General features: G+C 38.3%; 1 protein-coding gene across 1 annotated transcript in view; it reads right to left on the bottom strand.

The window, feature by feature from the left end:
* Positions 1 to 928: 928 nt before the first annotated feature.
* DCDC2 (doublecortin domain containing 2) overlaps positions 929 to 17427 on the bottom strand; it is a 53567-nt gene continuing 37068 nt past the window's right edge. Inside the window, exons 10-12 of the mRNA XM_031049718.1 lie at positions 12994 to 13094; positions 2305 to 2523; positions 929 to 1050 (exon numbers count right to left, since the gene is read on the bottom strand). Of these exons, the coding sequence (XP_030905578.1) occupies positions 961 to 1050; positions 2305 to 2523; positions 12994 to 13094 (410 nt within the window). The 3' untranslated portion in view covers positions 929 to 960. The remainder of the gene's footprint in view (positions 1051 to 2304; positions 2524 to 12993; positions 13095 to 17427) is intronic.

A 17427-nucleotide genomic window follows, 5' to 3' on the forward strand; every position in this document is an offset into this window, starting at 1 on the left:
AAACTGGAGGGCTCATCCTAATGTATTTCATATTTAAATGGCTCATTGACAGGAATGGTTTCATGGTAATTTCAGCCTGAATTCAGGCCTATTCTCCTACTTTTTTTTTTCCCCATTAATAAATTAAGATTCACCAGTACTGGATTACAAATCTACTGAAACTCAACTTTAAACTAACCTGCTAAATACTCTTCCTCTTTTTTTTTCCCCACTATGCTGACAAGTCACTGTTTAGTAAATTGGTGCAGGACAATCAACATTCATGTTGTAAATGAGAACAGCTGGCAGTCTTGTGGGCTGTCTACATACATTCATAGTGCTAAATATGAGCTATTTATTTTAGAATGTAAAAACTAACAATTCTAATTAATATATTAAAAATTCACTATTTAGTAACATTAGGACTGACACCTCATTATAGTACACCAGCTTTTATGGGCATAAATCCATTAACTGAGGAACATATTCTAATTATATCTTAATGTTATGTCTGGAAAACATATTTGTGGAATTCTAAAGGAGAAACTACGTACTTCCTCATTAAAAGTAAAAAATGTTTCTCTTTTCTGAACGAATGTGAAAAAAAGTTTTGATATTGAATTAAGGTGGTGGACTTTTCCTTTTTCTGGAACAGTGTCATTTTTGCAGTTATTCTATTACTGCTAGCCGTCTTACAGCACAGAATAGTTAATTTATTTCTAACACTACTATACAGTACGCTTGTATTTCCCCCTCCATTTGGAAAATCTCACCCTGTAAAAATAGTTCTATGTTCTTCCAGTAGCTATTAATGTTTGTTTTCTAAATCAGTCCATATGGCATTACTATTTCAAGACTCAGTATGTGGGAACTATCTTTCCATTACAAGTTATCAATTATGAAAAATAACATGCTTTATATTTAAAGTATTATAATCTTTCAATTTTGCTCATTACATTTTTTCTGTCTATGCAACTGTAGTCATTGCTCTGGTCCGTTTTTTTCACTTTCCTGTGGGCTGGTGATTGTCACCCTTGGAGCTGTGGATGTTTTTTCAAGATGGGAATCAACCTAGAGAAAAAGGAAAGGTACTGTTAACTTCATGAGTAACAAAGATTTCACTTAATTTCAATACAGTGCTAGCACCTCATACTACAGTTTCCACAAGGTATCGACGTGAAAAAAAATGTTTTCTGAGAATGATCACATTAACATTTTTATTTATCTTACACAGGTATGCCTTCGAAAGGATAAATTACTCAGATTAGAGGTTCCCCAAGTTCTTTCATCAAACATCAGTTACCCACATACCCACTTAAAGTAAACGCTCACTATCTTTCTTCACTCCCATAAATAACTTCAGCTTTTCTAAAAACAAACAAAAGATCAATATATTGAACATTGAACAAATTCAAGGCCCAAGAAAGTGTCACACTATGTAGCTCTCTTAATTGAAAAATGTTCTTGTATGTCATACAGAAACAGAAGAAAGCCTAGTTGTAAGGTACAAGAAGCCATTCCCAGTGTCACAAAGAGAGGAAGAGTCTGGTTTCAGCAGACTATAGGTATGAAATATGCAGCAAGTTGTTCTGCTTCTGATGCTCAAGAATCCTACTTTTCCAGATCTGGAATCTCCCCATCAAACAAAATACTTCATTCCCACATTCTGTTTCCTGGTCAGTTCACATGACAGCCAGGGCAGTCCACTTTATTATTCTGGGCTGTATGCCTCCATCTAAGCCAACAGCATGTTACCATAGTTCCTAAATTAAAATGATATTTGCTTTTGAACCAACAAAAGCCCCCTGCTTTGAGGATTGTGTTCATCTCCACTGTTTTTTCCAATTTCTAAGAAAAGGAGATGAAAATTCCACAAAGCAATGGCAAGAGCCTTTATGAAATGAAACTTCCATGAATGTCAACTCATCAAAATAATGAGGCATGGTGGTTTCATGAACACACCATTCTGCTCTGTCCTGAAGGACAATGTAGGGTGGAAATATATAAATGACCATGCATTTTCTGGAAATTCCAAGAATTTTCTTTTTTTTTTTTTTTAATTCAGCATTCTCAGGAAAGCAAGAGATGCAAATACATCAAACAGTGAGAAACATCTGCTTTCTCAGTTTGAGAGTGTATAATGTAATTACTGATGTAACTGATCTATGCAGATGGAAAACAGCTTTTCTTCAAACTGAAGTTCTTGTAAATGCCCTCAGCAACTTATCAGGAGTGAGCTATTTAGAGACTAGCTGAGAAGCCTAAGGCTGAGATGAATGAATATCAATAACTTAAGAAAAACAAACTGAAAGTATAAACACTCACCTGGTTCTGACTATCAGAATCCTCTTTTGTTTCTTCTGCTTCATCTTTGTAATTCTCATTTAATTTCTTGTTTTCTTCCACTTCACTTCTTTCTTTAGCAGTTTTCTCACTTTCCTCTCCATTCACTTCTGGATATTCTTCTTCTCCTTTATATAGCTCCTCTCCACAGTCATTTTCCTCTTCTGCATTTTCTTCTTCATCTACAGTTTCTGCTGGCCTCTGGTGAAAGGAAAAGCAGCAGCATTATGAGACATTTTTAATCAGAATGCTCCATGAAATTCTGAAACATGACAGACATCAAAATCACAATTACATCATTGCTAGGGGAGTAAGAATGCTAATTTGAGGTTTGTTTACATAGACAGAAAATGATGCTCCTGTACTTACATCCCATAATGCACTCATATTCTACATTTAAAAAAAAGTATTAGTGAGATTTAAATGAATTACACTGGGTTGATCCATTTGAGCATACCCAAAACCACTGGAATGAGCTAGATTCAACTAATACAGCAAGAGCTGTTTTATTCCTGCTATTCCAGATTCTCCAACATTCTAGCATTTAGCACATACCTGTTTATAAAATCCTATCACAATAAAATATTCAATGTCACTGTTCCCCAAGAACCATTCTACCTACAGACCAGGCCATGCCATACCAATTGGTTCTGTTGTGCAGTCTGTCTTCTTTGCATCCACAGAAAAGTAGCAAGAGAGACGAGGCAGACCTACTGGTCAGTTCTGCCACATCACTCTCCTTCCCAAGGACCCCTATGTGGGGTGGCACTGTTAGGATTTGTTCGATATTTAGTGACTGACCAACCAAGAGGAGGAACAGGATCTTGTCCCATATTGAAGAAGAGTAAGCAGAAAGTCACTATAGATGGAGCTGCTAGCAGCATCATTTCACGATCACCTGGAAGACTTATGCACATAGTATCTACTTTCTGTCATTTTACTTCCAGTTTCAGCTTTGAAGATTTGCCTGACTATTCAGTGAACCAATGCCCCCACTTCCAAGATGACTTATGTACTTGTGCTAAGGTTTGAATGAAAATAAAGAGAAAAAAAAAATCACACAGGAGTGACAGGGTGTTTGCCTCCCACACAGCCTCATCAGACTAAATCTAAAGCAAACATGCTAAGAACAATAGATTCTCTTTTAATCATAAGTGCTTGCAATTTTATTATCATTAGCAGCTCATTTATGCAGGCAGCTATCTGCCACAGACCTGTAAATTATGTCTTCTAAAAATCTCTTTCCCTCACTAACATTTCAAAAGAATTCTCTCATCACCTTCAACATACTACTAAAAGCCATTTCAGCAATACCAACAATTGACTGAAGCCTCTTGATGAAACACTTTGCTTTTGCTTTTATATCTAAGTAGCAACAGAAGACAACTTTATTATGCCAGTGCACAATACCACATTGACACATCTTCAGAAAGGACAAGTTACTGTGTTGCAATAACAAACAGAATGACAAATTACTAGAAATATTGCATGGTTACCTGACCAGATAAATAACAGCTCCATAAGTTATTTTTGAAGTACAGTAGTCACTGTGTGTATTTTATTCAAGCCTTCCTGACTCACTTTCATCTGGTAACATCAAGCTGGGCATATTACCACCAAAATAAAAATTAAACAAGACAAATCTTAAGAGACATCTTCAAAGAAGGCACCCTCTAAAGCAAACTTGAGCCAACTTTGGTAACCTCCAGCACATGAAGATAGCAAAGAATCTGTAGATCTGTAAGTTCTCAGAAGTTACCTGCTAGTCTTACTTATGTGACCTATTAATATTGTTTTCAGTCTGCTAAGGTAATTAGCAGCTCTGGATTCTGACCAGAAACAGGGGAGGGCAGGACAAATGACATGCACCAGACACCACTAGCTATAATAAGCGGTTTTGGTTTTGCTTAATGACACTGCTTGCTATGACATTACAAACATTAAATGAAGAGAGGGTAAGAAAAGAAGTAAACCGAGATTTTCTCAGTTAACTGCTGTACTCATCCAAGATATTATTATTTCCAGCTTTTTGTCAATGTCTGGTAGTAAGTACAATCAGAAGAGAATATCTGCCCTTGCCTCAACTACTTTAGGATGGTGGCTCATTTTGGACTGCAGAAGAAGGTATGTAGACTTTACACTATGGTGTAAACATACCTATTCTAATAGATATGCTTTTACTGGTTACATTGGTGTGGAAGTAATCTTTAGCACAGAAGAACAATGGACATTTGAGGGGCAGTAACCTCTCAGGGTGCTACACTAGCTAGAATCATTAGACCTCATCTGCCTAAAAAGGGTGTGGATGTAAATTTCTTAAGACTTAAAACTAATATGGAAGATAATCATGGTATTACTGAACTCTACCCAGGAACTCGCTGGAAGCTCACAAGGAATTGGAATGAAATAACATTCAAATTTCAACTAATTTAACTGACCAAGCAAGCTAAATTGCCTGAAAAATAGTAGTACAAAACAAGATCAGTAAACCAAATCCCGTCAGTGCAACTACAAGTGTAATGCTTCTTTAGTAGGTGAAAATTTCAAGACAGCTGAGCACATTACTACAACGGTTACTGCTACTGCAGAAAAAAATAAAAGGCATATACACAGCTAATAACTGGAAAGCAAAATGAGTTCTTCATTTAATCTCCTTTCAAGCTGCACTATATTAGAATGGACATTTCAAACAAGTTAAAAATCAGCACTGACCCAGAGAGAAGACCTTCTGCAAGGTAATCTAAAATGCAGTATGGTTCTCACTGCATCCAGAGTCATATGTAGACTTTGAAATGTGAAAAGGAGCACAGACAGTGCATTCCAGAATGCACAGCAGACATAAGACAGGACTGTACAGAGTGAAATGAAGGCCAGAACCACGCAAAATCATAAAATCACAGAATGATTTGGGATGGAAGGGACCTTAAAGCTCATCCAGTTCCAACCCCTTGCTATGGGGCAGGGACACCTTCCACCACACCAGGTGGCTCAAAGCCCCGTTCAACCTGACCTTGAACACTGCCAGGGATGAGGCAGCCACAGCTTCTCTGGGCTGGGCAACCTGTGCCAGGGCCTCACCACCCTCACAAGGGAGAGTTTCTTCTGAATATCTAATCTAAATCTCTCCTCCTTCAGCTTAAAGCCATTTCTCCTTATCCTGTCACTACATCCCCTTGTAAAAGGACACCACCACATCATACACTGCTTTTTATATAAAAGGTGTGACACTTTACTTTTCTATTGATCTACTAGCTATGCCTAAATTAGCATTCACTATTTTAAGTACACCTTCTTCACTGAGAAAGTGAAGCAAAAGTTGGATTTTTGATATTTAGGGGAAAAGAATTTTTATGTGCATATATACAGGCAGGAAGGAAAACAGAAAAAGGCAGAAAAACAGCATATGGTCTAAAGCCTCTAAATGTTGTACATACTTTATTTTCTAGAACAGTTCCAGTGCTTTCAGTGAACCTGAAATAGTGAACTAAAGCCTACAATGAAGTGCTTGGTGGGTCAGGGTACAATTCAATGTCCCCTGGAGTCAATGGGAACCTTTTCATTGAATTTGTTACACTTCAGCCACCCCTCTACCTACAACTGTAAAAAATTACACATACAACAAAATTACTGCAGACTGTTTTCTCTCAGTCAATAAATCAGGATGGGCATACTGAAAACAAAACAGGTATGTTGATTCAGACCTACTTGTTCATGCAGAAATCATCAGACTCAATTCTAGAAGTCAGCAATATATGCAAGGAAAAGCCGTGACATTTCACATCTTAGTTTTTAGCTTTTTATCACTCATCTTTTAAATAAACAGAATATTCTGAGTAAGAGCTTCCTATGTGGAATGTATTGGCTACATAGCCAAGACAGATGTGGGACTCTGCCACTCCTTTTTGCACTCAAGAAATCAGAGTTTGGCTTTCAGCCAGTGTGTTGGCTCAGAGGAAGTCACACATTACATACGGATTCCTGTAAAAGCTCCTGGCATCTCAAATCCACAGAACCAGCTATATCTCCAGACCTGAGTGACTGAGATCTATCACCACGTTGTAACACAATGAAATGAACACGAGCATCAAATATTAGTATCAACATGTTGTCATGAGAGATTCCAGGATCACAGCAGAGAACAAGAGGCACTTTAAAAATTCATGTTGGAAGCACCCAGCCAGTTGTAGCCCAGGGTAACTAAACACGTATACGGTAATGAACTGCAGAACACGCATTTATGTGTTACTTTAGGCCTGTGTCCATGTAACAAAAAGTTAACAGCACAACTTTCACATGACAGCAATAAATACCAAACTGCAGAAGCATGAGGTGATTACATTCTTATTCCTTAAAGTAATTTTGACAGAGAAGTAAATGCCTTCAAGGACAAGGGACTTTTCAAGTGACTGTGATGGATTATCCTCATTCTTTCTACAGTCAGAACATGACAACTACTCATAGTAAGGTTTGTAATTATATGTTTTGTATAGTTGCAAGAAAATAGGAAGTAACCTTTCTTGTATTGTTGGCTGCATCTTTTAAGTGAAGATGATGCTTTTGCAATTTCCCAGATGAAAGTACACTAGTTAAAATAACTAGTTTTCAATCCACACCTTCACAACTGTCAGCGCAATTCTTTGATTGTCATGGATAAGCAATAAAAAGCCTTGCTGACACAATATATGTATATTGAAAGGCATATTCAACCAAAGGCATGTACAACAGAAGCCACTCTCAACCTCATGCTGGAAACATGGACCCAGCCTGCCTTCTGAAAACTTCCCGACTTACTAGCAGGTTGATAAGAAACAGAGTGAATTTCATTTTGCATTCAAGAAGTATGATTGCTTGATGGTATTTTTAATCTCAGCAAAAACAGAGTGTTTAAAAAAGAAAGATGTATTCTAATTACACTCATCATGCTATCATTCATTAAGAACTACATTAGCAAATGCCATCATCATTCAAAAGCGGTAAAAGTCAGGAAATCTTCAGACACTGAAGCATTTGCTGACACTGAAGCATTTGGCTTCTTTTCCTCTAGGGATGCTAATGTAACCTCTCAGGTCTGTACATGACTGATACTAGAATATTGAAAAGTGCAGTATCACAAATCATTTAAGGTGGAAATTATTTTGTACCATTAAAGTAAAACATAATTTTGCTTTATTGAAGCCATTTGGAAATGTTTACTTGGCTAATGGTCACAATAGACAAACAATGAGGTAGACAACAAAAATCTTAATGGTCACAAATACCAGCATGAATACACCTCACAAACGCAGCATCAGGAGCACTTAACTTTGATTGCACCAAACCTCTCCAAAATGGAGCTGCCCCTGCTCCTACCCAGTCAGGAATGCTTTGTAGCTGTACTGCACAGATTCCAACAGCAAAACATTTTGTTCCCGAACCAGACAGGGTTGCTAAGTGACAGCAGCCCTCTTCTCCTCCACATCATTTACAAAGTACCCAGGCTCTTAAAAACAAGTAAATGAATAGTTAAGTGTTCATCAGGCTTACATTTCCCACATAGTAAATATAATGGTTGTTCCTGAGGGCAAAATGTCTTTATCCCCACTATATTTAAACTCCATTTTTTTTTATCAGTTGGATGCATTATTTAATTTTTTTATTAACAACAAATGCAGGACCTGAGTCCACAGAGTCTGTTTTTTCATAAGAACATAGGACCCAGAAATCTAACTAGAATTAATGGAAACTATGTAACTTTAAGTGTAGAAAAAAACAGTTTTTCAAACTCTATTCCTCAGCTTCATCTGTAGTAACTGGAAGCATGCATAATTCCTCTATCACACTATGGACATGGTAGAGAAGAAAACATCTGATCAGACTTTTACTTCTCTAAGATGTAACTAAGTCAACAGTATTTTTCTTCAGCTATTCACTGACAACCATGTCTAGTTTTTCCACATTTTCCATGTGTACATTAAAATTTGCCGAAGCTTCACAATAAAGCATGTTCTGCTGAGCATCCCTGTAGACAATGAAAAGACTGATAAGCATTTAAAAAGAAGCCCTACTGAGGTTGCAAAAATACAGAAATGTGTTTGGTTTGGGGTTGTTTTGTTGTTTGTTTGTTTTTTTTTTCCAGAAGAAGACTGTTCTATAGTGAATGAAAAATGCCCCAAATCTTAAGCAATTTGAGAAATTATCTACTCTGTGATTGCTAGAGCTTTTCAATACAGGTGCACACACAGAAAGGAAACTTTTGTAAAAGTGGTACCAACGCTGGTTTTACAACAGAACTGTGTTTGCAAGCTTCATTCTGAAGAAGTGAAGGCCCTCCAAGAGTTGGTCATGCAGGCCTTTACAGAAAAGATCACACCTTGTTGCTATAGCTTCAGAAATCGGTCATCCAATACAGAAACCAATGGAAGATCTCTCTTCTTGTTCTGAGCTGCCATGAACCAACCAGAGCAAGTTTCCCTATCTCACATAGAGAAACAATAAAAAAAAAGTGTAAATCAGTGGAGCTGAAAGAAGAATAATGCCGTGAAAATCTTATCTGCTGGCTTGTCAGCACTCAGCATCCAGAAGGCTTAGATTACAGCTGCATCATTCGTAGCAAAATTTCAGCATATGAAGTTCTGCATGTATTCTTTGCAAATGTCATTTTGAAATACTTACTAATGCAATGCAAAATGTTTTCTCATGAAAGGTCCTAACCTTTTTAATCAAGGAATGTCTCTTCAAGCAGTCAGTCTGTTTTAATGTTGAATCACTGTAAGCTTTAACATTTTGCCTTCAGCAGCAGGGAAAATAAACATTCTGTTCTGCTCACTGAGGTGAATCTTGGGTTTCTAAAGCAAAATGTACACTCCATAATGAAAACTACAAATGAAAGGTGCAAATTTTCTGCAACTGATAATACACTCCAGCTGCAGAGAGCACCTAGGGGAGCTACACAATCTCACATCACATAACAGCCCAGGAAATGGGGAATAATGAGTGGCATCAGGTCTGTGTTAATCAGTGGACATTTCTGTAGTAACGGAAAGAAAATGGCTACTGAAAGAACCAAGAGTGCGAATATCTACAAAACCCCAAATCAGTGCCCATTAGATGAATTTAGCATCCAGTGATTCTTACAAATAAACACAGAGAGAGGGTGATTGAGATAATGAATCTGGAGGGAAAAAAAACAAACCAAAACCACAACCAAATTCCAAACAAACAGATTCATTCTCATCACTTAAATCTTAATAGCCAGTATCATATACCCCCTGGCAAAGTAGACCAGCACAACATGCATGAATTCCTTGTAGGGGTCAGACACTGGACAGCATCTCACAACTTTTACACTTAGCCCAACCCTGCTTATGGAAATGGATAAACCAATGCAAACCTGCAGTGTTATTTCAGTACTATTACAACCAACTGCTGGCTTTGTATTTCACAACTTGTATAAAATTATAGTAGTTGGTTCTGAAAGCTTTGAAAGTTAGATTTTCTGTCTCAGAGTTACTTTGAATATATTGATATTAACAGCAAACTCAAAGTAACACACTTAATTACCATCTCAAATAAGAAAGTTGTCTTTTTTTGCTGTGCGCCTACCAAGAACTTCAATAAAACCATCTTGTTCCCTGTTATTTACACAACTGATTTCATAGTCTGCCATACATTACCATGAATGTTGACACAGCAATGTAAACAACCAACCTGGAGTAAGTCTGCATGTCAAAAGAAGAAACTATCCATTTTGCATTTGGAAGCTAAAATCCTGATACAGAATATAGAACAGAAGGGTCTGGTCTGGTTTTAGGCAAAAAACTGATTTTTCCTCCTTGATGTTCAATTACAACTGTCAGCTAGTCTGGAGTAAAGCAAATCTTGTTCTTTTAATGTGTTCTCAGCTGGCAGACAGCATTTTACAGAATAGGACATAAGCAGCTGTCTAGCCAGTATTACACTAAGTTTAGTTAATGGCTAATCTGGCATTTGTTCAACAGTGTACTTCAAATGGTAACAGAGAAGGTGCATAAAAAGAAAAAAAGACTAAGCTCTATCTTCACCACCTCCTTTATGTGGCTGATGGAAATGATAGCATATCAGAAGTGCCAGCATTCTAGTGAAACCTAGCATGTGCATAATGCAAGATAGTCAAGCCCTGATTGGCTGTCCTTTTCCACATTTCTAGCAAAAACAGAAACTGTAGCTTAGATAAGAAAAAGCTATAAAGCTTTAAATCACAGAATTTAAAACAATTTAAAATGGTCATTAATAAGAACCTGAACATGTAAAATGCTAAATGCTTCCAAGGTCTGAGTAATCTCAAGTTATCTGGGAATAAAAAGTCCTCAGTGCTACTCAGAAGGACCTGGCTTCTTGCCAGACTACCAAGCAAATCATATATGAAGTTTTAAAATTATAAATACATCACGGCTTGAGTTTAAATAAATTTTGGTGCTCTGTTTGGCTTTTCTGAAAATTTAAATCAGACTATTAGTAGTGTACATGGCTGTTTTTTAAAATCTGCTCCCCCAGACACATCTGCTTTCAGCTCCTTGTCCAGGTAGCAAAATCACTTGATAGCAACCAAAAAATATTTCCATCTAGGGACAATGCATGCACTTTTGTACACGAGCTTCGAGGTATCAAGCAAGTTCCTAGCACTGCAAGCTTGCCAGCACATCCATGTTCACTGCAACTCTAACAACCACAGCTACCACTGCCAAGCACAGAAGCGGTGGTTGAAAGTTAACTGTTCTCCCTTCCTAATGATGGTCACTGTCCTCCGGCTGAAGTGAACTGGTGAGATACACAGCAGAATGGGCTGTGTGAGATACACAGCAGAGCTGTTGCCTCCACTGTAGGATCTTCATGGAGAAGTAAGGAAGCCATCTCCAGGATTGCTGGATTTCATATGAATTACAGTTTCAACCAATTGACTTTTTAAGTCCCACCGAAACAGTCAATTTTTCTTCCACTTTGTAGCCCACAAATCCAGTCCCTACCTTCCTTAAGGATATCTTCCTCCCCATATCTACCACACTTCTTCCAATTTCTCCTATAAATACATAAGTCTATGCTGAAAACAAGATAAATGACAATAGCTACTCTCCCTTCATACACAGAGCCAGTTATTCATCACTAATGCAGAGATTGGGTAAATATTATTTGCCCATAGCAAATCCATTGTTGGTTATTCACAATCATATGCAGTAGTTTCTGTTTCTCAATAAGCTTTGATTTTCCCAGTTCCATCCCTGCATGCCCAGTCAATGTCTCCATACTGCTCCTTAGCAGTTCCTCAGCTTCCCACCTCTCTTAGTATGAGATCCAGAGTCCTCTGTTCAAAGCATCTTCCTGCTATGCCTGCCTCTTCAGGGCAGCCTCACACAGGATCCTGCCTGCCAGTTTGCCAGTAAAGGCAGAGTCCACTCTCCTGAATTCTAAGATTTTTATTTTGTTATTTGCCATCCCCGCTTTCTTCAGGGTCTTAAACTCTGTCATCTCACAGACACTAACTAAGGCTGCCACTATCACATCCCCAGTAAGTTACTCTTTATTCATTAATAGCAAATCCAGCAGAATGCCTCTCCTAATCATGTATCCCACTACTTACAATAAAAAAATTGGCTCTGATACAGCCCAGGAATCTCCTGGATTGTTTGTGTTCCATCATGTTGCCCTGAGTAACTAAAGTGTATTTACAAACAACTATTTTTAACTCCTTCCCATTTGTTTACAATCTCACACTGACAGCAGTTCCTCACCACTGAGCTGACCAGAAGTCAGAAAAATGCCCAAGAATCTCTTACCTTGCTGGAATCATTTTTAGCCTGAGAAACCTATTAGGTAAAATGTAATTCCTTACACTGCAGCATGTATCAGAAACACTATTTTGTGGCCTAGGTGGCTGCCCCAAGCTATTATCAACAGACACCAAAAGCACAGTGCAACAACTTGTGGACTAGACACAAAGTTGAACAAGGTAGCAAATTCCTGCAAACGTGAGATGAAAGAGGACTGTCTTGAAAGCAATTCATATGCAGGGAAACAGGGGGAAAAAAAGGAAATAAAAAATTAATTCTTCAGCAAATAATTTAAGCAGCTCTACTCCCCATTCAAACATCAACTTACCTATTTCCTATACTATTTCAGTTGACAGGAGTTTCTTTTAAAAACAAATCAAAGAGAGAGTATATAATCTTATGTTTAGTTATAAAGACCTATTTATTGCACGTAAGTCTTGCGAATAAAATTTTGGCCAACTAAGTACCATGTTGTTCCAACAGAAGAAAGTGCTGACAGCTCTAATAAAAATCAGATAAATCCACACCTGTTTGTAGTTCAGGATTTCAGGAATTCTGACACTGATTCTGTACCATAGTGCCTTTACCCTGCTGCACCAGTATGAATGGACTGAGATCCAGGTGGATCTATTTGGTAGGTTGTGACAGCAAGTCCTGATTTTCTAAGGCACTATAAGGGCTCTCAGAGGAAGGGCTCTCAAGCCAGTTCTGAAGCTATTGAAAAGGTACCTGATACTCAACACATTAACAAAAGAAGAAGCTGTATCTTTGAGCTGTTACAATTGCCCCTACATAATTACACTGTACACTTGAAAGAAAATGGGAAAGAAAACCAGCACACAACCTGTAACCCCAGATAAATCTATGTATTTAAATAGCTTGATCAAACCTGGTCCAGCGGAACTTCGATATGAGTATCTTCATCTTCCTGCACTTCAGCTGCTCCCCAGATTTCAGACCCATCTCCACTGGCTTTGAAAATATTTTCACCTATAATGGTAAAGATACAGAATGGAAGGAAGTGAAGTCCCATTGTGACACTGTGTGGCACAACTACTGAACTGCATTCAATTCTGTTTCTGAGAGCAGGTTTCTGAGCTGACCCACCATTCCCTATACAGTTCTTTTAATGAAGTTTTCAATCTCCCATTATTGTCTATTTGTTTTCCTTTTTAATAACAAATACTTACATGCTACACCATTTGGAGAAGACGAAGAAAAGGGGAAAAGGGGGAAAGGGTAAAAAAAAGATGTAAAAAGGGGGAGAAGTGTAAAAAAGGGGAAAAAAAAGAAACAGGAAAATGGAAAAAGGGAAAAAGTAAAGGAAACTCTTTCCTTTAAAAAAAATCCTAGGTCTGAAGTTGCTTTACTTATGGCAAAGGTCAGGAGTCAATCTGAACTTAATACAGTATAAAAATCATATTCTTCTATTTCTGCAGTCAATTATACCCTCCAGTAATTAGCATTATCACACATCTAGCAAAATTCTCAGGCTCTGAGTCAACAACAAACATCATGAACCAGGACAGCAGTAAAAGATCAACAGAAACAGTTGGGATTAATGCTGCTCCCCACCCTTGGGTACATGATGTAACTATAGCTGAAACTCTATACTCACATTAAAAAAGAGCATACTGCTAACTAACAAGGTTAATGGTTACAATGATATTCAATTTTGCAAAGATTTTATACTATTTAGTTTGGGTAATTTTTCCCCTCAGTTGTAAGTAATAACTAGGGGTCATCAAAGTTTCGAATATAGGTCTTTCAGTATCAGTTAACTACGAGAGTAAAGATGAGTACATACAGAAAGCAAACAATTTCAGGTGAGACACATTTGTCTTTTCCTTCATCCGAAACTGAAAACAGTCCAGAAATTAAAAGCACAGGTTACTCCAAATAGTAACCCCCTCTCCCTTTCCATCTATCTAGGAAAGGCAGATGGTCCTATGCTGATGTGTTCATGTCCAACATAATAAATAACAACAGTAAGAAAGAGGAAAAAATATTTGTGCTGTTTCAGACTGACTCTTAATTCTCCATAAAAGCATGAGAACTTGATAACATCAACTGACAACGCAAATTGATCTACATGGCTGAACACTATTAAATAAACAGCCCCTAGTGTAGCACTGAACCATTCACAGAATCATTGAGGAAGAAAAAAAATGGACAAATCTGCCTGCATTAAGAGGCAGCATTGAGTACTCTGAAAGTTAGTTTCCCAGTTACTTTCTCATCACTACAAAAGCCAAGCAAAGCATTTACCCTGGGAACAAAATTCTGAGGCATACCATACCACTGCAAATGGCTAACTGGAAGGAATGTGCCAGCTCATCCAGATGGCTTTAGATATCTACTGATAGGCCACTGACGAAAGCACCAGAAATTAAAGCCATTCTCATAGTTTAAAATTAAGATGAAGAAAGTCTCTGTCTATGGAACATCACAATGATATTCCAGAATGGTACAGCTGGTTGCATCTTAGGAGACAGATTTTCTGATGGATACAGCACCTTCAGTACCTGAGCATCAGTCCCATTGAACCTCCCTCCCCACCCCACCAAAAGATCTATACTACTTGTCCTCTGAAAGTACTGGTGTTGGAAATACCACAGGGTTCTCAGGATTATTGGATGTACTCTTACTCTAAACATTGTACTTGTCTTGAAAAAGTCCCCATCTTCATACTTAGCATGGAAATAATATTTTTTTTTTCCTAAGTCTCTTTCTTTTGTAGATTATTAAACATAATTTAGCTGTTGTAGCATATTCCATTGAAACCAACTAAGAACATCCAGTATTTGCTGGCAGTATGGCAAATCTTGCACAATCTTTGTGCACATATCTCATTACAGATCCCCTTTACCAAGACAGGGCTCGGGGTTTTTTGACAAATTCAATCAATGCACTTCACATTTGCCATTTTTCTGAGCTCTCTAAGGGACAGAAGGTTCAGTTTCTCTTATCTGATATTATCATTGTGGCCTCCCATCATAGACATTCAACCGAGATATAGATTGCTACCATATTCTGAGAGGAATATGTAATGTGTTCCTTGAAAGCTACCATGATGATTTTCCTAATTCATGGCCTTCTCTGAAGTACATAAGAAAAGAACCTTGCCCTAGATTCCTCAGCTCACTGAACTGTAAAAAGTCAAATCAGGTCTGACAGAACTGCATTTAGTACCACCATCATTCCATTTAGACTCTGTAATACCAACTTGGTCTTCAAGATTTCCAAGTCTTTCAGCCAAAATGGAGACTGTCTAGAGGTGAAAGGATTTTGGTACAGAGGTAACTAATTAGATTTTTCTCCTGCAGGCAAAAGAAGAGCAAGGGAGATAAACATGTGCTGGCCCTGGAAGCCAAATCCACAAAATTCATCTCAAGAGCTTAGGATTCTCAATTTTAAAGCACTTCTTAGAAGACTAAACCAGCCTCAGGGCTATGCTGAATAACCCAGCAGCAGGAGACAGATGTGCAATATTTTCAAAAATCTCAAGCATTCAAACAGGATAGAGTGAGGGAGAGGGAGGAAGACAATAAGTTCCTACCTGTGTCATGAAACTAACTTTCCCATTCAAAACTGTGTTTCCAAAAAGCTAGTAACAGGGGAATTTCAATAAGTAAAAACTGAAATCCTCATGGGATTTCCTCTAAGCACTTTCTTTCATGTTTCTTCTCAGAAAGCTAGTCATAAATGAAAGGAGATTAATTGAAAGGAGTTCTGCACAACCTTCCAGCATCTCTAAAGAATACGACTGTTCATTGTCTTGCACGGAAAATGCTTTAAAGTGAAGTAGTATTCCTGCTCTTCCACAGTGTGGAATATGGTAAAACCAGATGGCAGCCTGCAATGGGAAATAATAGCGACCACAGAAGTCACCAAAAAAACTTCCAGGACAGTGTTTTCACACACAGATATTATCCCATTTTCAGAACTACATTCTTTGAAGAAAAGAAGTAGTTAAAAAATAGCGCATTTCAAATGTGTGCAACACAGAAGATCATTGGTTGGTTTCTGAAAGGATGGCAGAAAAGATTTGTTGTCAGAAAAGGAAAAGAAAAAATTAAGAAAATAAGAAAAATTACAGCAAAAGGGAAATTAATTATTTACCTCTGCACAGACATGAAAGTATGGAAGACAAATGTTCAAAACACATGTACCATTAATAGTCAGGGAAGGAAGGCAAGGACTTTGGTCTGAAATGTGCCTAAACAGATGAAGAAAAAAATGACACTAACTGAAAAATCGTAACATTTAACACTTGAACAAATATATAATTCCATGAAAACAGTCTTTCAATAGGATACATACTTTGATTCTCTCATGCCAAAAATGAAAAAAAAAAACAAAAAAAACCAAAACAAAGTAAAATTTGCCTGACGATGTTTGGTGGCCTTCTATGATGGAGCTATGGAACTAATGGACAGGAGTAGAGCAGTTGATGTCATCTGCCTCCACTTATGTAAAGTGTTCAACACTGTCCCGCATGACATCCTTGTCTGTAAACTGGAGAGACATCAATTTGATAGGTGGACCACTCAGTGGATAAAGAACTGGCTGGATGGCCGCAAAGAGTTCTGGTCAATGGCTCAATGTCCAGCTGGAGACCAGTAACAAGCGGTGTCCCTCAGGGATTGGTGTTGAGGCTGATTATGGTCAACATCTTTGTTGGTGACATGGACAGAGGGATTGAGTGTGCCTTCAGCAAGTTTGCTGATGACACCAAGCTGTGTGGTTCGGTTGATCCGCTGCAGGGAAGGAATGCCATTCAGAGGGACCTTGACACGCTTGTGAGGTGGGCTGATGCCAACCTCATGAAGTTTAACCATGACAAGTGCAAGGTCCTACACCTGGCTCAGAGCAATCCCAGGCACAGCTACAGGTTGGGCAGAGAAGAGATTCAGAGCAGCCCTGAGGAGAAGGACTTGAGGGTGTTGTGTTGGTCAATGAGAAACTAAACATGAACCAGCAGTGTGTGCTCACAGCCCAGAAAGCCAACTGTATCCTGGGCTGCATCAAAAGAAGTGTAATCCTGGCCCTCTACTCTGCTCTCATGAGACCTCACTTGGAGTATTGTGTGCAGTCCTGGTGTCCTCAACATAAAAAGGACATGCAACTATTGGAACAAGTCCAGAGGAGGCCACGAGGATGATCAGGGGACTGAAGCACCTCCCATATGAAGACAGGCTGAGAAAGTCGGGGCTGTTCAGCCTGGAGAAGGCTACATGGAGACCTCATAGCAGCCTTCCAGTACCTAAAGGAGGCCTATAAGGATGCTGGGGAGGGACTATTCATTAGGGACTGTAGTGGT

The sequence above is a fragment of the Melopsittacus undulatus genome, chromosome 1 (genome assembly GCF_012275295.1).
Source record: "Melopsittacus undulatus isolate bMelUnd1 chromosome 1, bMelUnd1.mat.Z, whole genome shotgun sequence".
NCBI classification, from domain to species: domain Eukaryota; kingdom Metazoa; phylum Chordata; class Aves; order Psittaciformes; family Psittaculidae; genus Melopsittacus; species Melopsittacus undulatus.